The following is a 27796-nucleotide window of genomic DNA, read 5'->3' on the forward strand; positions in this document are numbered from 1 at the left end:
AACGTCAAAATGTTCTGCCCGGTGTGGGTCGTATTTCTTCCAGCAGGTTTGCCACTATCGTTCTACTGCACTTCTGCGTTCTACTAAATATCAATTATTATTGCGTGAAAATTCAGAAACTTCTGAAATTTTTCAATCCATGCATACAATCGTGCAACTTGCATGATAATAAGTGTTTACACGTGCATTATATTGTTATGGCCGTGATGATATGTACTGTCAGCAGTAAATCCATACACGTATAAACGGGGTATAACTACAATATGTGCGTTTGCCATTATGGAGAGGGTATATTGTAGAAACAGAAAAAATTAAACATTCAAAAAAAATTAAACATTCAAATAAACTTTATTATAAAATCAGTTTTATAAATATTTTATTGGTAAATGCATTTGTAGATCAAGCGATACTTTGACAAAATTGAGATAATTGGCGTTGTCTTTTATTACTCTTTAATATTCTGTATTTATAAGAGATGTCTACTTCCAAAAACAATTACATCCAAAATATAACAAAGTAACGAAAATCCTAACCCGTAGCTTGATACACGAAAACATCGTACAACATGAATTTTAAATTGTGTGTAATTAGTTGAGCGTGGAGTATTTCAAAATAGATGTCATAAATCAAGGTCTTCACTCCTTCATCTGCTTCATTTTTAGCTATTGACCAAATTAAACAGCACACTTATTTTCTATCATTCGTTCAATTTCTTCAAGTCCTTCAAATTAAAATGTTTGTGATTGTTTCTAACGTGGCTCTTTAGATTAGAAGACTGCATGAACCCCTTGGTGCAGACAGGACAGACGTACGGTCTTTCCCCGGTGTGGAGTCTGGTGTGGCGCTTTAAACTCTTGCGGGCAGAAAACCGATGGGGGCAGTAGTCGCAGACAAATGGCTTATCACCCGTGTGGGTACGGACATGGATGGCCAGCACACTCTTCAACGTGAACTTCCTGCCGCACATATCACACTCATACTTCTTCTCGCCTCTGTGGACTTTCATATGTACCTAAATACCAAATTAAAAATATCATTTTAATAACAGGCAATATAAAATGACATTTTGCGTTTCCACAAAGGAATTTCAATTTGTCGCCAACCCTTTAAGAGGGTACACAAGTGATATGCAAAAAAATCAAAAGGTTTTGAGACATTTGTATTCATGACAAATATCTAATGAATAAAACGAAATATGATTGATTCAAAAGATAGATGTGTTTATGTGAATAAGTTTTTTAGGTCGCCACTAAGACATCCGCAGCCATATTAGAATGGTAAGAATTTTATATTTTGAGTTGATTTTAAGTAATAGAGCCTATCCTCCAATTATTTTATGTGCGCCTTATCTTTTTTCACACTTTCTTTCTGGAACGTGCAAAATGAGAATCGGGTGTTAAAATACTTTGTTAAAATAGTTATAAATACAAGAGGATCACAAATAAAACAAGTAAAAAATGAATGATTGCTCACACTATAACTAGTAGCCGTATTCAACACTCTTTTGCAAATTTCGCATGTTATCTGTTGCTTTCGTTCATGGAACACTCTCATATGCATTTTGAGGGTCTTGGCGCTGTAGGATTTGCCACAAATCTGACACGGCACTGTTGGCGATGGAAAATGCAGTTTGTGATGTTGGGTCATCTGCGCTTTGGTCGGAAATGACTTCTCACATTCTAAACAATCAAACTTTTCTCCGCTGTGCAGTTTTATGTGATGCCGGTACGAGCTGGAATGCTTTAAGACTTTGCCGCATATTTGGCATAACTTGCTGGTCTTGTCACTATTTTTCCTAACGTATTTTTTTTTCACTTTTGGTTTCACTTCTTTCGATTGTGACTTTTTCGCTAAACTAATTTCTTCTAGATGATCTTTGGCACATAAGTCAGGTAATACATTCGTAATATCGCCGATTTCCTTTTTTTCAAGTTTCAATCGTTCCACATCCGCTTTATTGTCTTCTGAATATGAATTAAAATATGCTTCTTCGCTATAAACGTTATCATCCAGGGTGAATCCGTAATCCTCTGAATCATCTTCATTGTCTCTCGGTTCTTCTTTTAATTCTTTGCATTCAGTTTTGACACCGTCAATATCAATGGTCGCCAATTTAAGATTTTCACGGTACAGCCTATCATTTTCTTCACAGTGTTTGATAAACTTTACAATGCGTTGAGATTCCTTCAGACAAACTTTACAAACATGCTCAGGGAGGCCGTCATTTTTAAAAGGCTGAAAAAAGAACATAATATACACTTAACTCTTAATTTAACGGGGTCATAACAACCTGGCAGTGGATTGGAAGTGAGGAAGAAAAAAAGGAAAAACATTACTTATATAAAATCATAATTTTCGTACTTTGAACCGGTGGCAGTTTAATGTAAGTCTATGCCCAAAGCAGACAGATATGGAGGTCCCTTTGCGATATTTTGGCTAGGACAATAAACCAACATTGAGTGTTACAAATACAGGATACGGTGAGAAAAATTCCTATGAATTTGAATAAATGTTTGTGTTTGTGATAGTCTAATTTAGAAGTGTTCCACTACTACTATTATATTTTTAATGATTACTCAATTCCTATTGGTGTGGTTGTAAGTTGTGTATTAAAGTTATTATAATTGCATAAATTTGAATGTTTTTATTGGTGGTTTGGTCCGGAAAATCGATTATTTGCGGAATTGATTTTTCCATCAAGACTGGTGAATCATTTTTTTTTTTGAATAGTAAATCTTTTAAATAGTAAATCTAAATACAACTGACAGTACAACATGTCAACTTTACTCCATCAGTGAGATTCAAACCCGTAACACACCAATGAAAAGCGAAACACAATAACCTCGACGAGGAAAAAAGAAAAGTAATATTTTTTATTAAAACCCATTTCACACAAATAATAAATGAGATGTATTCTCAGAAAAATTCAAAAAAATAATGTTCATTTGTGTGTGGGTACACCCGATTTTACTCGTATTTAACGATTTGTCTTCATCTATTAAAGTGTGTTATACGAAAGGACTAACCAAAATTAGTCATTAGATAACTCCGAAAATAAATACGTTTCGAACATTTTGGAAAAGAATTTCTATCACTGATAAATAAAATCTATTTCAATTAACTCCAATTAATCAAATCTTGACAAAAGGGCTGTTTTCTAGTCAAAAATTGGATAATGAAATAAATACAGGCAAGAGTGCCCGATTGTAAATCACCTCATGAATTTGTAACTAACCTTTAAATTACAGTAAGATAAAACTTCGTTGAGAGCTGTCAAGTCTTCATCGAATATACTATAAACAGCTCTATCAATGAGACATAATCGACATGTTTTCAATTCCTCGTGAATGAATATTTTATTTTTGTTGATTTTACGTTTAGTTGCAGAACGTATTTTAGACATTTTAAATGTAGAACAATATTATTGTGGTTGGTAAATATTTGACACATTCGAAACGTCAAATTCTATTAATGTTGCTATGGGAAAATAAGTGTTGCTCTATCAAAGTATTTGATTACCAATGTGATAATAACTCTTTACTATCTGGGAATACCTATCACCTATTTCTGCTGATCCATTGACAAGCACACAAAAATTGTTATTCTTGTACAAATTCTTAGCAAGCAAGTAATCTTGAAGAAAGTTTCCAAATAGGTAGGTATAAACATTTATACTGAAAATATTTCTAATGTTCCCCGTCAAATAATGACCATCAATAAGTCACCTTCAAATCTTTCCATAAAATAATGAATCAGCAGAAATATTTACTTATTAGGTGGGTAGGTAGGTAGTCTAAATAAATTGCTTTATTTATTTTTTGTTTCAGTAGAATACACATTTGGAAAATTATTATCTTTACTAAAAAATCATCATAAGCAGAGGAAGATGCAGAATTTGCTAGAACACCAAAAATATAGACCTACAAACTTATCGGTAGAATGGAACTCGAACTACCATAGGACGCCATTTTGAAAATTTCATTTGAATGTCAAATTTTGTCCAGTTACGAGTCTCGATTGGGTAGTTTTCGACAGTGGCTCCCCCATCCCATTCTTCAGATATGTGTGTAGGTCTGTACTCGCTACGGCTATTATATTAGTCACAGAGTGATCAAAAAACCATGAATTGAATATGTATATAAGTAATTAAATAAACTTTATTAAATAATAGTTGTATTCGATAGTACACACATTTATCCATATCGAATAAAGCTTTAACTCTTCAAATCAAAATCTTTATGGTTATTTTTTATATGACTTTTCATATTGGATGACTGCATGAACCCTTTGCTGCAGACTGGACAGACATATGGTCTTTCGCCGGTGTGAAGTCTCTCATGAAGCTGCAAGCTCTTAGAGGAACCGAACCGATTCTCACAGTATTTGCATGAATACGGTTTTTCACCAGTGTGAACTCGCATGTGAATCGTCAATCCACACTTCTGTGTAAATTTTTTTTTGCAAATGTCACATTCATAGTTCTTTTCGCCTGTATGAATTTTCATGTGTTCCTGAAATGTAAATCTTTCATGATTAATCATAATAGCATATGTCAATAAAAAGTACTTTTAACGCAACAATAGAAACATTCCAAAGTCAAATAATATATAATTAAATAATAATATGTAATTAATTGATTCATAAAAAACTGTGATTATTTTGGCTGCCATCTTGATATTTTATGGGCTTCAATTAAAAATATCAAGCTTAACTTTGAAGTAGTATTCAGCATCATAAAATACATGTTTATACTAAAATCAATCAAATCGGTATTGGTAGAAAATAGATATTTTGGCCATCTTAGTATTTTATGGATTTCCAATTGCAAAATGCCAAACTTTATGGTTTTACAAAACTGCACAATTCGTTGGATTTTCCAAGCTATGCTGTCTGACTAATACTGATAATCCGATGGATATAGTAACTTACCCTATAGCTATAAGTAGTATTCAATGTCTTATTACACAATTCGCAATTAACTTTCTTCATTCGCTGATGAAACACCTCCATATGTTTTTTTATATAATTAGCGTTGAAAGTTTTACCGCATACAGGACAAGGGAACGCCTTCATTACAAAATGTGTTTTAAGATGCTGCTGCATTTGTGGCTTAGTTGGAAAGGTCTTATCGCACTCCGGACAGTTGAATCGCTCCCCACTGTGCAACTTAATATGTTTCCTATATGTATCGGAATGTGTAAAAGATTTCCCACAGATAGGACATAATTTACTGGTAGTATTACTATTTGTAGACTTTTTATAATATATAGATTTATTCTGTTTGCATTCTGATTTTTTTGACATTGCACATTCAGTCTTTTTAACACGTACTTTCACCCCTAATAGCGTAACACAATGTTTTTCATCTGTCCCCATTTGCATTTGTTTGTCTTCATTTTTTGCAATTTCAGAATATGAATTTAAAAACCTTTCATCAGCATCATTATTGGCTTCACCTTCTTGGATGGAATCATCGTTGGAATCAGGATCTTGCTTGATGTCTTGTGATTCTGATTTTACACAGTCGACAAATAGATTTTTGCGAAATAGTCTGTCACTTTCTTCGCATTGAGTTATAAATTTAACGACAGCTTCTAATCCTTTCAAACATATTTTACAGATATGCTCTGGTAGTCCATCATTTTTGAATGCCTAAAAATAACAATGTGGTGTCAATCTTAAACCACTAAACATAATAATAGTAGATTATTATACAAAATAAACATAATTTCATAAGCATTAATCGACTACTAACCTTCAATCTACAATACGATATAAGTTTATCAAGTACAATTGAATTTTCCTGAAATATAGAAAGCTTTGCCCTATCGATGAGGCATACCCGACAGGTGTTCATATTTGTGATCGTTTTACTGTTTACTTTATTCTTGGCATAACCGTTTAGAGACATTTTAGATTTTAAACTATTGTTGTTTTTAATAATCTGTCATTCATTTTCTGTCAAAAAATTAAATATGGATGTTGCCATTACAATAATAAATGTGGCAATAAAAATTATAAAGTCGTCCTGAAAAATGAATTACTGCCTAGTTGAAACTGATATAACCTCTGTTTTTTATATATGTATAGGAATTTAGAGGATAAATCAGAAAAAAGGTAGGAGAAATCACTTTTTCAGGAAAAGATGGGTAAGTTTAGCTATCCATAGACTAATTATAGGTAAGTAGGTAGTACCATATTTTTCCGCAATCGCTGAGATCAGCTGTCACTGTGTTGCCACCAGTATAGCTCTTTTCCGGCATACTAGGTAAACGAAACGTTCTTGTTCCATTCATCCGTCCATTTTTCTTCAATCCTGTGCAATAACTATTTATAAAAGACTTAAGATTCTCGCCACAATGTTAATTCAACGATATCTATCTTTATTTCAGCCCAGATTCAATTCACAACCATGTCTGACGCCGAAGTGTAAGTACCTTTCATGCTTCTATCTTATACGTCAAAACGTGTAATCGTCGTATTGTAAACTTTTTTTATAAATCTATTAGCTTGTATTAACAACCACGATTCATAATTGTAACGTAATTCCTATAATTAATTGAAAATGATGACATGTCAACAGGCTCCCTCATCTGATCGAACCCAAAAATTAAACCATGAAGATGAATGCCTAGTTATTTCTGATCAATCAATTTTTATGTATAATTTCACTTTAGTAGCATTTGAAATACATGTTTTAATCTTGTTTCTTTCTTGAACAGTGCTGTCGAAGCTCCCGCAGCCCCAGTTTTGGGTGGAGGCCCCCTCGATGTCAACACTGCCCTGCAAGAAGTCCTGAAGACTGCTCTGATCCACGATGGATTAGTCCATGGACTCCACCAAGCCGCTAAGGTCTTGGACAAGTAAGGCACTATTTTACTGCTTCAATAGTAAAATCTTTTCCCTGTGAATATCCAATTGTTGTGGAATCTAAGAGGTTATGTTTATCAACTTGAAAACTTTTTCGGCATAAACTAAGCAAGTGGTAGTGGTGAATATGGTGATATAAAACAAAGCGTGTCTAATCTGTTTTATACACTTCAAAGTGTGTCTCTTATCGGCGCTCAAGTTTCCGAAAATTACAGCTAATTTTATAAAAAGTGGATTTTTTTTGTTTTATGGTCTATCCAGCTCAGGTCAAATTATTTTTACTACAAAACAAGACAATTTTGGGGTCTTTTTACTGGTTCTCCGCCACCGCTCGCTGTCATCTGTCAGTGAGCGCAGTGTTGTCAACTGAACTATAACTATAGTACATTTTGGTTCGCGTACTATTCGAAAAGTTACATTTTCGTCCCCGTACTATTAAAAAAGTATAGTTCGTCAAAAATACCACAATTTTGAAAAAAATTATTAATTGAATTCGCCGATTTGGTTAGGGGTTCATATGTTGCGATGTTTAAAGTTCCGTAAAATGTTCGTACTTCAATCACAGCAAATCGTAATAACGTGAAGCGAGGGACGTAGTAAGTATAATCTAGGTGTATAATTATAAGATCTCAGTGTGCGATATTAGTCTATGGACGTGGTTTTGCGTTGTATAGGTACCCACTCTAAAAAACTAACGTGACAGTTAATGACGGCGGTCGATGTTAGCATTTATCGGTCGTAAGAGGTGTTTTAATAAAGCAAGGCATCGGAATTTCTCGAATTCTCCGTTATGTTTATGTGACAAACAAAAAACTTTCATTTTCTACACGTCCTATAATTTTTGCCGAAATACTATAATGGCTTGGACCGCGTACTATAATTCAATGACAAAAAGATAGCCAAAATCCAAAATGGCGACTGACAGATTACGATGACGGAGAACCAGTAAAAAGCACCCAATTTTGCCTGTTTCACTAAGGTCCATTTCGAACCCAGTTTTCTATTGCGGACACAGTTTCCTATTTGATAATTTTCTTTATTTCCATGTAATGTGACATGTCCATTGTGTGAAAGTTAAAAGGGCTTTATTATGTTCAATGTATTATTTTAAATACTTATGGTATTCTATGAATTCTAATTTCTATAGATTAGACCAAATAAGACTTGATCTCCGTAACCGTAATCTCCAGTTATCGTGTTTACCTCTTTTCCTTGTTTCTTATCATTTCAGGCTTTATGGATTGAGATTATTATTTGTTCGAATTGTTTTTCGCGTGCTTTTTTGGAAGATATGAATTTTGAAATTTTCTATTTTCCCCTTAATTTCAGTGTCAGACTGAAATATTCTCACCCAAAATTAATTCTATTCCAGTAAATCCCTTGAAAATAAGGATTCAAATTTTATTTTAGAAGTAATGAATTTCTTGTTTTTTTTATTTCACTTTTGCCTTTAATAAATATTTAGTTTCTACAGCTATGATATAAACTGTTTTCTTTGATCGGGAAATAGTTCTAACAATGTGATGGAAGCATATTATCATTTATGGCACTAATAACCATTAGCGAGTCTTGGAGACGATTTAGGGCTGACACTTAAAGAATTTGATTATATTTTCCTTTTCTCATGTGAGTAATTTATTTAATAGGAGGCAAGCTGTCCTGTGCGTCTTGGCTGAGAACTGTGATGAGCCAATGTACAAGAAGCTTGTACAAGCACTTTGCAATGAGCACCAGATCCCCCTAGTTAAGGTAAATGCAACTCCATTTACGTATCTATAAATTGTATTTTAATAAACCATTATATATTTACACAGGTTTGATTATTTGGAGTGATGTTTGGTTGATATAAAAAGAGTTACCGTTAAGTTCCATCAAACTTCTCTTTTTTAATGTGAAGAATATCATTTTTGACAAGGGCAGATGGTGTTTTTGTATTAATTGATGAACATTGTATGTTTTACAATACAGTAAGTCCTCAACTTACGTGAATTCATACTTATGCGATTTTTTTAAAAATGCTCTTTTTGCTGCAGTTTGTTTCTCTGCCCTTGTGTTTACATAGAATATTATGTTATACAAGTATAATATGGATGATGTAAAAAAATTAGTAGTAATGCGTAATGTAATCTACGATAATTATCAAGAAAAGAGGAATATTAACCCAATGCTTACGGGCCGCACAAAATTGTGTTTTCGCTTATTACTTTTCAAATGCAAATTAACACGTTAATTACAAAATTAATTAAAAGGGGCCCGTAAGCATTGTGTTAATAGAAGAAATGGAAAATTGGTTATATATGTAGATGGAAGATATACAGCAACAACAAATACAAATAAGCCGTATACTCGTACAGGATAAAGTCTTGAGTCGTTTTGAAGACATAAAGTATAAATAATTACAAGATAAAAAGAACTTTTTATATACCACGTTTTCAAATTTTCTGTTAAATTCATATAAACTTGACAATTCTATGTATTAATAAAAACTTGTTATTGTACTTGATAGAAATACTAAATAAATATTATAGAATACTGAAATGTCATTTTGACATTTCATATTGATTTCCATAGTAACGCACGTATATATTAATAATTTAGTTGCTAGGACCCCCTTAGCAACCAACAATAATAACTTTCCATGCAAAACAGAATTAACTGAAAATGAATTCAATTCTGCTTAAAAATGGCTAAAAGTATTAAAAGAATGCACTGTCGTCGTGTTCTGATACATTGTAAAAGTTTCAAATGTCTAGCTAGTCGGGAAGTTAGTTAAAAATCTTTAATCGTCCAATACAAATCATGGACAAACAAGAATACGAGCTAATAAAAACGTGGTAAAATGATGATAGTGTTGATACTAATACATTCACTGCAAGCCACAGAATGTTAACGAAACTGAGCTTATTGGAAAGAAATGCCAGATCAGTCATATTATATATCTCAATTAGAAAAATCTATGCCAGGTTTTAAGGTGTCTGAAGATAAGCTAACCCTTTTACATAGTGGAAATGCTGCTGGGGATTTCAAAATCAAATCACTTCATCAATCAATAATGTTTTCTTAAGTTTATGTATGTAGGTCTATTTTATTTTCACCCATAACACATTATTTTTTTTAAAAATGCATGATTTTAAGTTTTATTCGACTTACGCAGTTTTTTGACTTTAACGAAAATCTTCAGAATGAATCAATCACGTAAGTCGAGGACTTACTATAAGCACAATTAATAGCGATGTTCAGTTATTATCCATTAATATACTAAATCTGAGAAGGGCACTCTGAATAATTATCTTTTCCCAAATTTACTGACATCCAGACTCGACATGTGAAATGGAAGATTTAATGTATTATACACAATGGCAGCGAATATTACAAACAATATTTACGTCGATTGGATCTGTTCTAGATTTGGTCGGCGTAGAAATATCACATGGTCTGATTGGGCTGTGGGGTTTAAGTTTGCTGCCGACATAAAAGCACGTGTCATAGTACCAATTGATTGAAATTTTAATTTTATCATTTGGCCTCCCATTAGTGCAACATAACTTATCTTTAACACATCCAAATTGAATTCACTCTTCAATAGATGGGTAACCAAAATCTATATGCACAGACTTGAACTACCAAGGGATACAAATCATCACATTCTGTAAAGATTTTAATTTGATGTATATTGATATTTTCCTACAGGTTGATAATAACAAGAAATTGGGAGAATGGGCTGGTCTCTGCAAACTCGACAAAGACGCCAAGGCGAGAAAGATTGTCGGTTGCTCATGTGTTGTCATCAAGGTAAATTAAAAACAATTTAATTACCCAGAATGTATTAATCTACATGTTGTCCATGATTGGCCATGCTGAACAAACTAGCGAATCCAAAAATCCTCCTGCAATTAAAACATGTATCAAGCGCTAAAAAAGCATTGTCGCGCTTTAGTGGTGTTATTAGTAATAATAAGGATATACGGCGAGATAATGCCGAGAACATGGGAACAGTGCCAGGAAATACTGATCTAAACTCAAATACACTATCTTTAACTGCACGGGCCATGTTATTTCCTGGTATTTTCAGCTCATAAAACTGAATTAAAACCCAAAGTATACATTACATTACCCAGTTCCCCCTTTTCACACTGTCCTTCATAATAAAAGACTTTGTAAACGTCTTTTATATATGATGAATCATATTGTGATTACATATTCCCTACTTTTTACGTTCAATCATTAAGGATCTACAGATTTGACTTACCCTGTGTAGATTATTCTGCTGAAATGTACCAATGTTTTAATGATATTTTTGTTTTCAGGATTTCGGTGAGGAGACACCAGCATTGGATGTCCTCAAGGATTACCTTAAATCATCCAGCTAGACATAACCGTGTAAATTTATTTCTATTTACCTATTAATAAAAAAACAAAAAAAAATGTGACAAAATTACTAAGTCTTTTATTCAACACTACTTGCATTAAATTACATTTTTAAAATAAGTTTCACAAAACACATGCATAGGTTAGGTGGATGTGAAGTCCACAAAACTAGATTGTCGAATTCAAAACTGCCATCACCATAAAAGACTCATCCATTATGTGAATTTGGTGTTACTAATGCTATCTTAGAATTAATTGTTCTTCACACATCTTTATATCCGCTGTGTAAAATATTTTACATGAATTTGCTCCCATTCTGTGGTTCAATTTTAGTTTTAGCTGATGGGCTCATGTTGGAGAAAACTTTAAAGTGTTCACTTGGTTATTGAGACAAATTGGTCACAAATATCTTTGTGGTTTGGCCATCTCTTCACTTGACATTCCCTGAAAATTAATTTTAAATAACATATCGCTGCACCTTCAAAACAAACTACGTTCACACGTCTTATGAAATACTGTTTGTGTATTTTATTTAGTTCAACAAGCCATTGCTCGATATGTTCAATTAAATAAACATAGCTGTGTGATGTGTATGCATTTTGTACTGAAGCCGCAATGACAACAGAATTTGTGGGATTGATTATGGTTTCATATTTTATAGAATTCATAATTTTGATTATACCTGCCACAATACCACTCAGTTTTACATCGTGAGCATTTCTTGGCTGCCTGGTCTCCGCACGATGCACATTTAGCGCCCCCCTCATCCAAGTGTTCCAACACTTCTGAAGTATATGAACTGCTCAGCCTGATAAGAAATCCATTACATAATGAAATAACTGCATATTATGCTACTATTGAGTATAAATAATTTAAACAAGCATTTTCACATCTTACATTCTAGCAAGCTCCATCATCTCATTTTTGTCTGGCTTAAAATAGTTCTCCAACTGCGACTTTGCAATAGATTTTGTTCTCTTGTGAATCGTATTCATTATAGAAGTTTTTAGCTGAAATTGAAATTAAGCTTGAAATACGGGCATACAGGATTTTCATACGAGGCTGTTATGTAGTAACCTCCATATTATGCTATTTTAAGATAATCACAAAAACCGTTGCACTTTAACCCAATGGAGACAATTGGCGCCGCTGTTACAGGATGCAGGACATGGTGAATATCAAATATTTTTAATTATAATTTGATTTTTTTAAAAGTTGAAATTACTTATTAATAAATGTAGCTATCATTTTATCATGTCAGTTATATAGAGTCTGATATATAATTAACTTAAAATATAGATAAATCTTTAAAGAATTTATTTGAATTAAATTAATTGAGTCTATCAATTTTCGTAAAGTGATCCTTAAAAATTCACTGTCTGCTAAGCCCCACTTCAACGATTCAAAAATCTCCATGCTCCCTATCAAAATTGTATAGTTACCTACCTAACTAATTCTGAAAAAAAAATGAATTGCTTCAAATAAAAAATGTACATGGGCAATACTATTTCACAACGATTTTATAAGCTCATTCTTGTTTGTCCAGTACAAATCTTGCTATCGATTTTTAATTTCCCGACTAGCTAGACATTTGAAACTTTTAGAATATATCAGAACAAGATGCCAGTGCATTCTTTTAATACTTTTAGCAGAATTGAATTCATTTTCAGTTAATTCTGTTATGGAAATTTATTTCAGAAAAATCTAAAAAGTAAGACTTGATTGTAAGGGGGTGGTCCTAGCAGCTAAATTATTAATACATACGTGCGTTACTAAGGAAATCAAAAGGACATTTCAGTATTCTATATTTGTTTGTTTTTTATTTACTTCATATCAAGTACAAGTTTGAGCATAATAATTCAAAAAAAAATTAAAAACGTATATAAAAAGTTCCGACGGTACTTCAGTGAAATGGCAAATAATTTTCAACTATAGGTGCGACGTAATTTTGGACTCGCTGGCAATCGGAGAGCGTACGAGAGCTGTGAACACGTAAATTTGTTTCGTGATGGCGACGGGGGTATTAATTCTTAAATTGTGTAAAGATGACTAAAAAACGTTACCCATTTACTTGAAAAAGAAAACATGTCAATGAATATATTATTATTGTTACTAATAGAACATTAAATGGACACATGTTGGATTTATATGACAAATTATATTTCGTTCGGCATGCGTTATTTGCACAATCCGCGCATCGCCTAGCCACGATCTTTTTAGACCATGCCTCAACTGAGGTATAGCCTTCAGTAAATATAAAGTATATTTTACGTTATGTACAACTCGGAAGTAAATTAGTGCGAAACTTGTCTTTCAATGTAAAATACACAGTAACCAAACTCTATGGCTAAATTATCTGGAAAATGGTTTTGATCTTGGAGCAGATGTTTCCAATCTCCCGTAAGAAACGAGCATCAAGAAAATTAGACTTACCTCTGGCACTACTTCGATAAGAAAAGGTTTCTTAGTTTTCGCTTGACCGAATGAGACATCGGCTGCTGCCAGTTGACCGAGGGATCTCTTTAGCTCGATCAGCATCGGTATTTGGTCCATATGCGGGTCCGTTATCTGGTACATTAACTACAAACACAACTAATATAATTATAATACATATTGAGGAGATTTGATTTATCATAAATATAGTTGTTGCACTCTAGTGATGGCTGAATGTGCATTGTTATAATACCCAAACCTTGCCCACATGCTCTGTCTAGAGTGGATATGCATGGTTTAGCATGGCAATTTATGTTTGGATTATTAGTTCAATAGGTGGGCACAAGAAACACTAAAAAATAATCCACAGCACAGTAAAGGTTTAAAAGTACTATGTACCTTGCATAGTTGTGTCTTCCGAAAATTGTTGATCTCGTAAAACTTATTAATGTCCGGATTTAAGATGAGGCGTACTAAAGCGATCCACGTGAGGGTTTCACAGCGGCATATTTGATCCATTTCATTTTTATTGATCAATTTCCATCTGCCATCTGCAATATTATATTTCATCCAACATTACAAACTACTATTACATCAATTTTTTAAAACATTTTATTTATTAAAAAAAGACATTGAGCACATAACAAATTATTAATTCAAGACGTTCACAACATGACATTTACAATAAAATGTACCTACAGGTAAATCAACATAGAGAAAAAAACAAAGCAAAAAGTAATTTTATAGAAAATAAATAAAATAAGAAAACAATAATTCAAAAAAAAATACAAATTAAACAATAAAATAGAATTTAAAAAAAATAATGCATCGCTAAAATGTCTACATCTGTAGGGAGTGCATTGACCAGCCGCACAGCCCTCGCTTTATATCTTAAAAGTATTGTACTGAGAGCAAGTTATCGATAAAGATGAGGGAGGTACTGAAGTATGTTGCGGTAACTATGGAGGAATCCAGGATTAAAATGCCCAGTTAAAATCCAGGATGATATATAAGTTTTATCGATCATTATGGATGTCTGTAATGTTCTCCCGATCTAAATTTAAGATTTGAGAGATTGGATAACAGCCAATCCACTCAAAATATTGTACAAATTTATTTATTTATATGAAGCGTAGATGACATGAAAATCTTTCATATGTATAGATTAAACAAAAAATGATGTAAGTATTAAGAAAATAAACACAAAATCATAAAAAGTACACTGTGTGGGTAAAGTAAATTCTTTTCACGCAAGTGGAAAATATCAATATCCAAAACGATTCAGTTGAACACGGTTAGGTTAGCTCTGCACCTCGGGAGGACAAAAAATGGTGGTCCTGATTTCTATCATAGACACAGGCATACTTGCATATCGAAAATAAAAACTGGCAGTTGATTAAATATTTGTCAGAACACTAACACGACAGAAAAAATCAATGATTTAGAATTATATGCTGTTTGACTAAGTCTATAGTCACCCAGTCATATAATACAAATTTAGTAAATCAAACCAATGAAATATTGAATGTTGCCCTTGTCATCATTCCTTTGCCACGGCTGCTTATGTAGAAGTTCTGCCAATAATAGAGGTGCATCATGGTTTCCGTACAGCCTGGATGACGCAGAGACGTGTATATTATCAAGCAAATTTGCTAAGCAACTGCAACGAATAAAAAAAAACATTATTTCATAACTTTGAAAACCGCTAGAAATATAGGTAGGTCCAAATAGAAAAAAAACTTAGAAATATCTTAGAATGAGTGGGGATACTAAAATAGATCTTTCCCTTGCCTGGTGACTGTTCTTACCAATGAGCTATCGGCCCATATGCAGCCGTCGTGAATTTTGTACAATACAAATTAATCTGACAGTTTTCTGTGTCAAAATCTATCAATAGCTGATGGCTACTGATACACCCCTGTTACAGGCGGGCTTCTCCCGGTGTAAAATAATCATTTAGTAGTCATAAGTCGAAACGTAACCCTGACCTCTAGAAACGGCTTCATAAATCTGATTCCTTGCTCAACTACGTAATTTTATTTTTTTTATTTATTCATGAGTAAAGGCCTTCGTCCGGTGCGTGAAAATCACTCACTGGGCGGAGGTGTAATTAAGATAGATTTTAAAGTATAAATGATGATGGATGAAAGAGATAATTTTAAGATTAAATATAAGTACTTATTCAAAAATAATAAATTCTGCCGCGCTTGCCGGCAACGTTCAAATTTCCACGCGCCTGCGCCGGGGTGGTCCTCGTGATTCGTCAAATCAAAAACATCACGCGATAAAATTTGGCCAATCACGAGAGTCCTTTTTGTTGGACGGCGTGGGTACGCGAAGTTTGAAAAAGAAAAAAAAGAGTAGTGAGCGTCCCTTTTCCAACATGTACGGACCTGCGAAACTTATTGTTAAAACAAAATATGTAAACGTGTAAAGAAAATGTAAAATATAAGATAATACTAAGTTACGCACGAGACAGACGTGGTTTCATTTAATTTCTCCTCAATTTAAAATATCTTTTTTTTGTGAATCCGGGGTTCGATGGACACCTGAGCTAGCCCCCGGAACCCCGGGTATCTCACTACCATTTTTGTAATTTAAATTATTACTAAATTAGACATAATAAATTTAATACTTAAAAACGTTGAATTATAATTTTATTATGTAGTACTTATTCCATAATTATCATATTACGTCCAAGACCAGTTTTATCCCAATGGTTATTTTCGGTCGTTCAAGTTGCCCTGCTCATCCCACCGTAACAATTGTATAAACATTCAATTCACTGTGCCCTGTCTACAATGATAATCACAATGTGTATTATGATTTTCTCCCTGTCATGTGAGATGAGCATTGCTGGTATATTATATGGTCGCAATATGCTATTTTAATCTTTGAAAATACAATACATAATATTATGAAATTATTTCTTGACTGACAAACCTGATAATCGTTATACATCTCATGCCAATATCAAATTGTAAATTCTTCTGCTGTGTAAGCAGCTCATTGACACTATTTTCATCATTAGTATTCGGCATCGGCTCCAAATAACCAGTACTAAAACAATATAATTAATATTAACGAATTTAAATACTTACACCATGATATTATATTATTTATAATACTTTCGACAGCATTGTGCATTTTATAGTAACATCTATTGGCAGAAAATAAAACTAATGATAATAAAAACACATGCCACCGAACAGTTGGTACAAATAGATCTATAGGTAAAAATGGAGATGGAGGTGACAAATCAAGTCATCCACTGGTTCCCAAGAATTAGAAAACATCTGTAAGGTGGACCTAGTTAGGTTTTGTAGAAGTATGTGACAATGCAACATGCATAATCGAGAGGAATGGAATCGCTTCGGAGAGGCCTTCATCCGACAGTGTATTGATCCAGGCTGATTGATGGTGTTAAATAAAATTAAGAACATTAACATGTTTTTACAAAACACTATTATTGAAACAATTATTGTAGGTAGGTAATCAACAGGGTTTGATTTTTTCCAATGCCCACCCACAGTTTAGGTAAACCTGGATCGTAATGATATAAAATCTAATTGGTAGAATACCACTCCATACTAATCCGCCGACCAATGAATGACCCCGAATGCTTTACGAACTGTCTGAAATTGTGTATGCATCAAATTTAAGTGAATTTAGCCAAATGCATAATATCTTGTATTATGGTAAATCAATACACATAGGTACTTGACTAATCCAATGACATCTGTAATCCTCTCGACACAGTAATCGATGAGGTCTACAAGGACATCTGGTATTGCACTGCATGCTTCTTCGTCGAAAAGTATCACCTCTAGGAGTCCAACCGCCACTGTCTCATGATACAACTGTAAAAGGAGTAATCAATATGAAATATTGTTTCTTCATATACTTTTTACGAGTATTGATTGCTAGCTATTTGTTCAACCTCTATTTCGGCTGTAAAAGTAGAGAGGAATCTAAACATTTATGCACTAGATTCAGATACCTACCTACATTATTAATGAAAAAATTATGTGTTTTTTATAACATGAAATTCGGGAATCTGAAGCCACTTTTTAATGTATGACTATATTTATATCAGGAAAATAATGCTAAACTTATTACATACCACAGAATACAACAGGAAAGTATTGCTCAATTCTTTCTCCATTTGCAAAATTTTTGGGAAAATTTTTTGTCTCCATATTGATATGCAGATAGCCTCACTAATCAATGTTGGAATCTAAAACAATATACATACAATAAATTATATCTGGCTATTCATAAATTTAAAACGTCATTGAATTACAGAAAGTTTTGTTATAAACTCATAGATAGCTTAATATTAAATTTCAGCAAAGCGATTCAACTTCTCCAAATATGTACCACAAATAGGTAGGTACCACCTAGTTATAAAAATTGCCAACATAATTTAGGCTAGCTACTTACTTTCCCATATGATATAATAGCATCTCTTGTTGCTTCTTCTTGAGAGCTTGCAGCTTCTAAAACAGCCTGCTGCTGTAATTTGTGAAATCTTAAATGGCAATCTACCCATCTGCAGAATTAGAAAAAAATATGTCAGTAACTTATTGCAGTTATAATATATTCTTATGTTTCTTTAGGTGTGTACATACGCTTTGCTACCGAGTTCATCGATCTTTGAAGGCTCTGCACATCTCACGAAGATGTCTAATTCTCCTGGTTCCAAAGCACGAAGTCCATCATTATTTTCGTCCATTTTATCGTCAGATGTTATTATGAAAAATAATTTTATTGATCAAACTTTTTATTCTGTTCTTAATTTGAACCATTGGCGGTAAGGATTGTTCGTTTACTCCTTCCATTTAAGGATTCATAAAAAATAATAATTATTTATAAAATCATAAACCTTTTCATAAATAGAATTACTTATTAATTTAATTGTACATAAATGAATCAATCATAATTCTGTATTGTAACAGTAAAGAATCGGTTATGCAATTTAAATTTATTGAAAATAATATTTTATATCATAGACAATAAACTAAAAACATGATAAGTAAGTCCATAAAAACGAACGAATCCATAATTCGCCGGATATAGCAAACGTCTCAGATTTACGTTCTTTCAAGTTGTTTAATACACGTGCCGCGTGGATTTGGCCCGCTGGTAATTTTTTATTAGTAATAATTACTAAATACCCTCTAATCCTGAATATATATAGTGGCAAAGTATTTTGTAACTAATACATGTCGTGTGGAAGATACTTATGGTGGATTTAACACGATGTTATAAGTTTTTTCGGCCGATAAATATTGGCATGTCGACCGACCAACATTGTCACATAGTGACTTTTATCATTGATCAATCAATTGCTCAATAATAATTGAGAAAAGTTTCCCTGATTCGAATAATGTGTATTGCTATTTATCTGCTGTGTGCGAATTTGGAATGTTTCTGATTTTACCAAACATGCTTCATAACCTGCAACTGTCAATGGTGTCCGCCATGTCTAATCACATTGTAATATTTTCAGCACGATACAAAAATGGTTGCAACAACAGCCCCCAAGGCCCCGGCTGCCCCTAAAGCCGCGGCAAAAAGCCCTAAGAAGGAAGTTAAGGACGGAAAGAAACTTCCAGCGGTTCCCGAATCCGTTTTGAAGCACCGCAAAAGGAGAGATGTCAACCGCGCTAAGCTCGTTCAGGTACCATTAATCGAAATAATTAAACAATATGTGCGTGTGCCTTGATTGGATGAGTTTAACAGTGTTTCGTATATTTGTTGGAATCTGGAATTATGGGATGCCTTAACATATATTATGTAGCTTATCTGAAGGACGTCTTTCACAAACGACATTCTATGGAAAATGAACAAGCCATATGAATATAATATTCTGTATCCGTATCATACATAAGAGTTCATTTTGGGTTTGTCACTGACAACCCCGTAAGTAGACAAATCATTACCAATAGTTTTCATACCGTTTGCTGTGAAAATCGATCAAAATAATATGTTAACTTATTATAATTACCGTAAAACGGGGTGAATAGAAACGTTTTCAGATTTCATGTTTAATTTAAACCCTATGCTGTATGACTGAAAAGCTAAATTTGTTTGTCAAACATTGTGTCCGCGATTCATCAGTATGGTTTGGTTTATGGGAACACTCAACATTCACTCGCCATCGATATTTTCTCAAAATGGTCTGTTCCCGTTCACCAGCGAAACGGGGTGAATAGGAACGAGGAGAGAAAAACCGGAAATTTTATTAAAAGATGATTAAATTAAAAATATTTCTTTATAAAACAGAAACTGGATTATTTCTTTAATCATTGGATTAGCTGGAACAAAATTAGGTACTTATTTAATTGTGTTCATTCATGGACATGGACACATTCGAAGTTTTTCAGACATGCGAAACACAACAAACTTTTTCACGTTTGATGAATAACAAATGGTCAAGTTTCCTGTCCTATCCGGACTTTCCAAAAGGCAGTAAAATAATTATCTGTCAAATAACATACATTTGGAATGCAAACGATAACATTTTGGCAATTGCACCACTCTGAATCTTTTTACCGGGAACTGTTCCTATTCACCCTGTTTTACGGTACCAGATCAAGAAGTGCTTACAGTTTGTGTTTTATACACATGTTTGTCTCTGAAACATACACTTGGTTTAATTTGGTGTAGGTATATCAGTCTTAGACCTATATCAAATCGATCTCTCAAGAAATGTGTAATTAGAAAGAGCCAGTTCCCATTTCCGCTACATTTTACAGTATGTAGGCCTCTCCAGATGGATATAAGACCTTTTTTGTGACACTTAAGGCCAAGTTAAGATTCTTTGTAAAAAAAAAATGGGCTTGGTAACCCTCCTGACTTGTTTGACTGACTCTGACTCTGAATTTTTTTAACAGAGTATCCGTAGCAACGTGTCTGAATAATAGAAGAATTTTATTGGAGAATGTAGATACTTTTAAATGAAAGCAACGCATTACTCTCAGATTAAGTTAAATAAACAGATGTAGTGTTTTTCTATACTGAAGTGCTATGAAATAGTTGTCCATGCAATTTAAGGTAATTCCGAGACACAATGCTGAACATACCGAAACACGATCAAACAAATAATTCATCATACTACTCAGCCAGTCGGTGCAAATGGCATAATAAAAGTTACTTTGTTTTCAATCGATCTGTGTTCTGAGCTTGCGTTATTACCACATTTAATTTTAAAAAGAAAAAACATTGCTGTTTTTATCGTCTTTGCAAATATGTATTGCAAACTATTTTCAACCATGATTTACATAAACTCGAAAGTAAGAAATCAAATTGTAAATAATATACTCCGCTCGTATTTTTTTTATTTTATTTAGCTGACGAGTTTTTAAAACATTTTATCATATAATTTTGACACCCTTATATAAAAGGGTTTGACATCCTTGCTTTTAGAACATACCTTTTTTCCTTATTGTAAGTGATTCAAAATGATGATAACATAGTTCAACTGAATATAGTATTGCTGACAACTGACAATGTCTTTCGTCCCTATCTGATTGAATCACGTGATCTAATTAATACAACCGCAATAAAATATATTTTTTTATTCACCATATACAATATACATATTTTATTATCTCGGTACACATCTGTAAGATGTTATAACCAACGATGTGATTCCAGTTGACCATCAAGAGGCGCACAAGTGCGGCGAAGAAACGTAAGGAGGTCTTCAAGCGCGCGGAACGTTACGTGAAGGAGTATAACCTCAAAGAGAGGGAAGCCATCCGTCTGCAGCGACAGGCTCGCCGCAAGGGAGACTACTACATCCCCTCAGAAGCTAAACTGGCTCTGGTCACCCGTATTAGGGGTATCAACCAATTGGCGCCTAAGGTATGTTTGACCTTTTATTACATAAATTACAAATTGAAACCATGCCTATGATATTTCGGTTATTTTTCATTTGGCCGCTTTTAGTGATAACCATAACTCATAATGTAGATGGTACGAGCCATATATTCAATATATTTTTAAGTACATGAGTGAATATAAGCGGAGAAGATTTCTTTAATATAACTGGAGTAAATGTATATTTAATGCCCACGATCGCCGCGCAGCTTAAGCGTCAGCCTATAACTTCGTGGGTCCCAGGTTCAAATCCCGTGTCTGGAAAATACACATATTGTTTTTCAATTTGTGTTTGAGTCAGTATGGACCTAATAGGTTGAGCAGGTGGCTAACATTGATTTCTCGTAAAAACAGTAATCTGTTAATACAAAGCTCCACTCTGTGGAGGCCCATATGATCTTATTAGAATCGTACATGGTCAATATTAGTAAATATACAATAAAATATTTCTTGAATGTAAATGAAATGATTATAACAATTTCATGTAAATGAAATGATTATAACAATTTCACAGAAGTCAAATCATACATAACAAAAACATTCTGTAACTTGTTGACCGCGGAGCATATAATTACTATTTAATTACCACATTTAAATAACATGCTAATTATATCGAATGGCCAATTAATGAGGGCACAACAGGTGTGCCGTCCGCGTGGAAAGGATTAAAACCAATGTTCAGAATGACCTTGCTTTTCTTTGTGTCTGGAATGTAACTCGTTGGTTTTCAACAATTACATGACTACAGAATTTATAGATTTACCGAGATATCACTCGTTTTTTTGTTGGTTGTCTGCGGAAATCTAGTCTTGTTGCCACTTCATGTGATCTAATTAGGAGTGTACATTTCTTTGCCCATATCTTATTTTGATTTCAACAGAAGATTTTCTAACCAGTAGTAGACTGATATTCATCAGCCGTCAGACCCGTCAGGTCTTAACAAATGGACCTTGGTGTATGTACATGACGGTCTGTGTAGAAAATCTAGTTTTGTTACCACTTGGTGTGCTTATTTTATTGACACTGCAAGTGATGATATAATCGACAAAAAAAATGATTATAGGTGAAAATGTGTACGATAGTAAAGCAATGTAAAAAAACATCAAAAAGTGTACTTTAAAATATTTATCAATCGGATTACATAATATATAATAAAGTTAACAAGGCGTATTAGGTGGCGCGGCATAAGCGTAGGACTATAAAGCCGTGGGTCCCAGGTTCGAATCCTGGGTCTGGCAAGTACACATATTGTTTTTCAATTTGTGTGTGTCAGGGTATGGACCTAATAGGTTGAGCAAGTGGCTGACATCCATTTCTCGTAAAAAACTAAATCTGTCAATACAAACCTCCACTCTGTGGAGGTCCATATGATCCTATCAGGATCGGACATGGTCAAAAAAAAAAAAAAATAGCAATCTTCGTGCAAACTAAAGAGCCTTGGATTGAATAATTGAAAAACTCAAGAGGGACATCTTTTTAATGTTTATCATCTATCCATGATGACAAAGATCTCTCCGTTTAATCCATCACTATGCCGTGTCTTTTCGTAACATTCTTTGAATATATATTTCCACAATTTTGAACATATTCCGCAATTATAATTTTATTTCAAAATTGAATGTATCGTAGACAGGCTTTCATTCCTTGAATGGTCAATTGAAGCAAAAGATTCGCCGCTCTCAAAATGCTTAATTATTTCCATCTTTGTCTCGATTGTATGAAGTTTATAAGTCCTTAAACTTCTTTTGTCTATATCAACACTGCAATTTCTGTTTCCCACTTATGTTTATAAATACGTAAAGGTGCAATATTAAACTTGAACAAATAAACTGGCAAAACGCACAACGCATCGGCATGTGTCCTGACACAAGACTAAGGGCCGTATGTATGAGATTACCAAATTCTTTATAAGCTATTTAACCGATTTTCCACCATATAGCGTATAGCACTGTTTGTGACGTAAGCAAGCTGACGTCACACGTCATTCAAAATGACTGCCTTATTTATGTCACTTTCAAACTTCATTTTAATAATGCATTCATTACAACAAACGTTTGCTTGAGGCCCTCGTTCATTTTGTAGACTGTAAAACATTTGCGAACTTTAAAAACAGTTCCTAGTCGTGCTGTTTACAAAATACATATAATTTTGATCCAGTCTATAATCTATATTGTAGTAGGTAGCTGATACAATGCTGTCGTATTTCGCTTAGGTGCATCAAAAAACGCAGTATTTCTCATGGAGATATGATGAATTTACGTAGGATTACTATAAAATACCTAAACGACCGCAAAGATAGGTACCTACTGCTGTATCTGGCATTAAAATATGCAATTGGAAGTATTCTGCATTCCCTTAAAATATTATGGTACCTACCTACCTAGTTAATTGTAAGGCATACACATTGGCAAAATCAATAGTATAATACGGTGATTGGTATAAAGGATAATATTATACAGAAATCATTACATATTATTATCTAAATCCATTTTCATTTCTGTCATTTATTCTTATTCCGTTTCTCATATTAGTCATAACAGAAGTGATTGAAGTGAAGTTAGTCATAATATAACGTATGTATTGCCACCCAATGGAAATGTTTACTGGGAATACTCAATCCTTTCGTACAGTAGAATTATAAAATAAATGTGATTAAATAACTGATAAATTATTTAAAGTTCATAATAATTATTAAATTTATATGTTACCGTTCGCACACTTTCAGACACATTTACAATTTTAAATTAATGATCGGGGAATGAAATTTTATACCTTTGCCATTATATGGACGCTATGACACATTATGACGTCACTAAACAACGGATTACATTTGCACTCATGCATACAAATGAGCAGTATTTAAGCCTATAAAGTATTCGGGAATCTCATGCATACGACCCTATACCTGTTTATTTGAGAATGTGAAGGGGGGGAGCGAGCGACTGCATGGAAGTGTACCTTTTTTTGCTTTATCGACTAAAATAAGATATAATATAGATAGAATAAGAAATATACGAAATAGTGAATTGTACGAAAGTCTAGAACCGTCTGTATATATTTTATATTTCTGCTTGATTCATGTAGTGAGCAGGATCAATTTATCTCATATGATGATACCATAGTTCATCTGAATGTAACTGTGTTGCCTATCAGCTTGTCTTTCGCTCCTATCTGATGTGATATTGATCCTGTATTGATATGTAATTCTAATAGCCAAAACATTATTCATTTTATTCTATTCTCCGTGTGTAATATATCCTTCATTGATACTTTGGTCTGGATGATACAATGTCAAAACTTACCGAATGAAGAAATGTTTTTGCACCAAGTTGAAACTTTTTATTCTGTCTGCTTATTAAAATACTTTGATTATCTATCCTTATTAGACTAAAATTGAAGATGGTAAAATCATGAAACAGCAAATATCTTTTGATGGAATGTATGCTTAACCCTTTTACTCCCACGGGGCCGATATTTCGGCCCACCATACCTATGCGAAAACTCCATCTGGGCCGATCCATCGGCCGAAAGTTTGGAACCAAATTTACGATTTATTCCAAATTTTTTCCCGTCATATTTCGTCTCGTGTAGACGAATCATTATATTCACTGTGGCTTTATTTATAATTATGTCACACCCTATTAACTCACAAGTCATAATTGCTCTGCTGTCGAACTTGAGACCAAAGAGGGTCATAAAAATAATAAAACATTATTTTTATGACACATTTTAAATTCTGATATTTCTTTTAGTTGTTTTATGATTCATATATCACATTACAAAATGAAGTTTGTAATTTTTGAACTAACAATGGATGCCACTGTACTTTTGGTAAGATGGTGAAAAAATACATGAATATAAATATTATTATAAATGATTTAGTGCTTTGAGACTTATTTTTTGAAATTACTTCATTCATATCAGTTAGTCATCGATACTGTATCGAATTCTCTTGCGATTTCGTGAATTGAATAATATTCTTGAATACCTTGGACACTATACGATTTTTTTTTTGATTACTTTATAAAAATTCTATTTCATAGATAAATAATAATTTGTTTATTTTTTTTTCTGTTACTACATAAGGATAGATTATATTATAAAATTTTATAAATCAATTATAAATAAAAAAATGTTGTCACACTTGTTTTGTTGTTCAAACATAGTTTTATCCGTTCATTTCTAAATAAATATTGATACATTATTTTTTTCTTTTGTTTTATTGATGTAAACTATCAATATTATTACTTATTATTGCTTTATACACCATTGAAAACACTCAAAAAAAGTTTAAAATTTTTAAAACATGTGTAGAATTAGTTATTTAAAAAAAACTAAATCGACGATTTTTTGTCAAAAAACGCTTGGGAGTTTTCGCATATGCTAGGCTAAATCAGCTGGGAGTAAAAGAGTTAAATAACCTGTATTTATAATTAGGAACACTTCTATACCTATTAGAAAAAATATTAGTGCCAGGCGAGTCTAAAACTCCACCATACTTAAGTATTATGAAATTAACCAATAACAATGCATCCAAGGTCTTCACCAAATTTTGTTAATATCAGTGGCTATCTTGTGATTATTGAATCAAGGTATTAATAGGTACTTTGTACGTATGTACTTTAACGCATTCACTGCTGACCAGATAATTACTAATTAATTACCACATTTAAACATCATGTTAATTATATCTAATGACCAATTAATGGGAATGCGGTGTCAGCACTAAATAAGTTAACTTTGTGGATATACTTGTGTTTGCTTAGTATTTATGAATGTAGCATTCTTCTGTATTCTGTGGAGTTTTAGTTGTGGTAAAAATGGTAAATACATCTTCATTCTTAATTGAAGACAGGTTATCTTCAAAATGAATTGTTGTTGGCCCAACCTATTGCATTGGCTATTGGGTGCTAGCTCTCCGGATCATTGTGATTTTATATTTACATTTAGCCATAATCACCATTATTATATATCTGGTCTTCTTTTCCTACAGGTCCGTAAAGTCCTCCAGCTGTTCAGACTGAGACAGATCAACAACGCCGTGTTTGTCCGTCTCAACAAAGCCACCCTTAACATGTTGCGCATCTGCGAGCCATACATCACATGGGGATACCCCAACCTCAAGACAGTCAGAGAGGTAAATATACACCATAATTTATTGATATTATTGTTACCCATCTTTTTTCTTGGTTTTGTTGTTATTTTTGATCACGATGATGATACCATAGTTCAGCTGAATATTGTATTGATGACATGCTGACAATGTCTTTCGTCCCTATCTGATGTGATCCTAAATTCTCTTGAATTTAATTTTATCATAATAATTTATTCATGTCATTGACAGATAATTATTCAAAATCAAAAAATCCTGCTAACTTTTCAAAAACAATCTTTTTTTATGTAACGACTTCTATGATAATGCGGCGGTTATCACTTTATTGTTGCACATATTTAATTAATGAAATGTTTGTTTTTGAAATCAGATGATCTACAAGCGTGGTTTCGCCAAGATCAACCACCAGCGCATTCCGATCACCTCAAACACCATCATCGAGAAGCACCTCAAGAGGTCCAACATCATCTGTGTGGAGGATCTTGTCCATGAGATCTTCACGGTTGGCAGTCGCTTCAAGTACGCCTCTAACTTCCTGTGGCCCTTCAAACTAAACACCCCCACCGGAGGATGGAGAAAGAAGACCACCCACTACGTGGAAGGCGGAGACTTTGGCAACAGGGAAGACAAGATTAACTCGCTCGTCAGAAAGATGATCTAAGGATTGCGACGTTGTTTTGTATATTATCGTGATAAGAAAAAGAAAATAAAAAAAAAGTAAAAAACTTTATTGCGTTTTATTTTTGTGTCCATCTTGATTATTTCATTACCACTCTGTGATGTTTCAGTTCTTCCAGGTAGGACCTACCGTATAATGTATTTTACGTTAATATAATATATTCTAATGAGCAGTCTACTAACGTGAAGTCAGGAGAAGAGCTGCAGTCTTGTTAAAATATTTTGGTGGTATTGTCACAATAGGAATGGGCAGCTCAGTAATAGAGATCAACGGGCGCAATCTTTTAGCAAAGCCAACAATAAAATAAATACATCCCCTCTAGCACACATAAATAATATTGGTGGTTTAACAGTTCCACCTTGGCTATAGAAAATACATTTTAAGAAGATATCAATTATTTTGTTAAATTCAGCAGGTGTACACGCTTAAGTTCTCTATGAATGAAA

At 33.3% G+C, this 27796-nt stretch overlaps 4 protein-coding genes and 3 non-coding genes across 8 annotated transcripts; 5 read left to right on the plus strand and 2 right to left on the minus strand.

The window, feature by feature from the left end:
* Positions 1-338: 338 nt before the first annotated feature.
* On the minus strand, positions 339-5955 carry LOC147077849 (uncharacterized). Its single transcript, XM_085940086.1, has 6 exons — positions 5756-5955; positions 4930-5652; positions 4218-4511; positions 3236-3415; positions 1474-2235; positions 339-1012 (listed from the first exon to the last, which is right to left on the minus strand). Exons 1-6 carry the CDS (start codon positions 5909-5911, stop codon positions 698-700), a joined length of 2430 nt encoding a protein of 809 aa, XP_085796212.1. The 5' UTR covers positions 5912-5955; the 3' UTR covers positions 339-697.
* Positions 5956-6206: 251 nt separating this feature from the next.
* RpS12 (ribosomal protein S12) lies at positions 6207-11308 on the plus strand. Of its 2 annotated transcripts, none has more exons than XM_085960877.1 (6): positions 6207-6268; positions 6393-6429; positions 6723-6863; positions 8517-8619; positions 10561-10662; positions 11178-11308. In XM_085960877.1, the coding sequence occupies exons 2-6, from the start codon at positions 6413-6415 to the stop codon at positions 11238-11240; spliced, it is 426 nt and encodes a 141-aa protein (XP_085817003.1). In that variant the 5' UTR covers positions 6207-6268; positions 6393-6412; the 3' UTR covers positions 11241-11308. The 2 variants fall into 2 exon arrangements, with proteins under 2 accessions (XP_085817003.1, XP_085817002.1); XM_085960876.1 differs by having other exon boundaries at positions 6249-6279.
* On the minus strand, positions 11294-18409 carry Zmynd10 (zinc finger MYND-type containing 10). Its single transcript, XM_085960874.1, has 11 exons — positions 18303-18409; positions 18115-18223; positions 17795-17908; positions 17392-17531; positions 16615-16731; positions 15183-15331; positions 14071-14222; positions 13672-13818; positions 12136-12248; positions 11921-12046; positions 11294-11682 (listed from the first exon to the last, which is right to left on the minus strand). Exons 1-11 carry the CDS (start codon positions 18404-18406, stop codon positions 11613-11615), a joined length of 1341 nt encoding a protein of 446 aa, XP_085817000.1. The 5' UTR covers positions 18407-18409; the 3' UTR covers positions 11294-11612.
* Positions 18410-18771: 362 nt separating this feature from the next.
* RpL7 (ribosomal protein L7) lies at positions 18772-27399 on the plus strand. The gene is made up of 5 exons (XM_085960878.1): positions 18772-18816; positions 19184-19354; positions 21334-21543; positions 26552-26695; positions 27042-27399. Exons 2-5 carry the CDS (start codon positions 19196-19198, stop codon positions 27330-27332), a joined length of 804 nt encoding a protein of 267 aa, XP_085817004.1. The 5' UTR covers positions 18772-18816; positions 19184-19195; the 3' UTR covers positions 27333-27399.
* Positions 21129-21214, plus strand: LOC147077853 (small nucleolar RNA snR60/Z15/Z230/Z193/J17). Its single transcript, XR_015069278.1, has one exon. It is a non-coding gene; the product is annotated as a small nucleolar RNA snR60/Z15/Z230/Z193/J17 (small nucleolar RNA).
* On the plus strand, positions 24657-24741 carry LOC147077854 (small nucleolar RNA snR60/Z15/Z230/Z193/J17). Its single transcript, XR_015069277.1, has one exon. It is a non-coding gene; the product is annotated as a small nucleolar RNA snR60/Z15/Z230/Z193/J17 (small nucleolar RNA).
* On the plus strand, positions 26764-26849 carry LOC147077855 (small nucleolar RNA snR60/Z15/Z230/Z193/J17). Its single transcript, XR_015069279.1, has one exon. It is a non-coding gene; the product is annotated as a small nucleolar RNA snR60/Z15/Z230/Z193/J17 (small nucleolar RNA).
* Positions 27400-27796: the final 397 nt, after the last annotated feature.

Source organism: Rhyacophila brunnea, unplaced genomic scaffold (genome assembly GCF_057557595.1).
Source record: "Rhyacophila brunnea isolate RB1 unplaced genomic scaffold, BYU_Rbru_1.0 scaffold_12, whole genome shotgun sequence".
NCBI lineage: Eukaryota > Metazoa > Arthropoda > Insecta > Trichoptera > Rhyacophilidae > Rhyacophila > Rhyacophila brunnea.

What these genes read in the sequence shown, in the direction of transcription:
- RpS12 (XM_085960877.1), top strand. An exon ending in GCCGCTAAGGTCTTGGACAA is followed by an intron (nt 6,864 to 8,516) that starts GTAAGGCACTAT and finishes TTTATTTAATAG; the next exon opens with GAGGCAAGCTGTCCTGTGCG. An exon ending in GCTCATGTGTTGTCATCAAG is followed by an intron (nt 10,663 to 11,177) that starts GTAAATTAAAAA and finishes TTTTGTTTTCAG; the next exon opens with GATTTCGGTGAGGAGACACC.
- Zmynd10 (XM_085960874.1), bottom strand. Translation starts at nt 18,406, where the DNA reads ATGGACGAAAATAATGATGGACTTCGTGCTTTGGAACCAGGAGAATTA. An exon ending in ATGATGGAGCTTGCTAGAAT is followed by an intron (nt 12,047 to 12,135) that starts GTAAGATGTGAA and finishes ATTTCTTATCAG; the next exon opens with GCTGAGCAGTTCATATACTT. An exon ending in ACTGAGTGGTATTGTGGCAG is followed by an intron (nt 11,683 to 11,920) that starts GTATAATCAAAA and finishes ATTAATTTTCAG; the next exon opens with GGAATGTCAAGTGAAGAGAT.
- RpL7 (XM_085960878.1), top strand. Translation starts at nt 19,196, where the DNA reads ATGGTTGCAACAACAGCCCCCAAGGCCCCGGCTGCCCCTAAAGCCGCG. An exon ending in ACCGCGCTAAGCTCGTTCAG is followed by an intron (nt 19,355 to 21,333) that starts GTACCATTAATC and finishes ATGTGATTCCAG; the next exon opens with TTGACCATCAAGAGGCGCAC. An exon ending in ACCTCAAGACAGTCAGAGAG is followed by an intron (nt 26,696 to 27,041) that starts GTAAATATACAC and finishes TTTTGAAATCAG; the next exon opens with ATGATCTACAAGCGTGGTTT.
- LOC147077849 (XM_085940086.1), bottom strand. Translation starts at nt 5,911, where the DNA reads ATGTCTCTAAACGGTTATGCCAAGAATAAAGTAAACAGTAAAACGATC. An exon ending in ATACTACTTATAGCTATAGG is followed by an intron (nt 4,512 to 4,929) that starts GTAAGTTACTAT and finishes TTTACATTTCAG; the next exon opens with GAACACATGAAAATTCATAC. An exon ending in TATCTTACTGTAATTTAAAG is followed by an intron (nt 2,236 to 3,235) that starts GTTAGTTACAAA and finishes TTCTTTTTTCAG; the next exon opens with CCTTTTAAAAATGACGGCCT.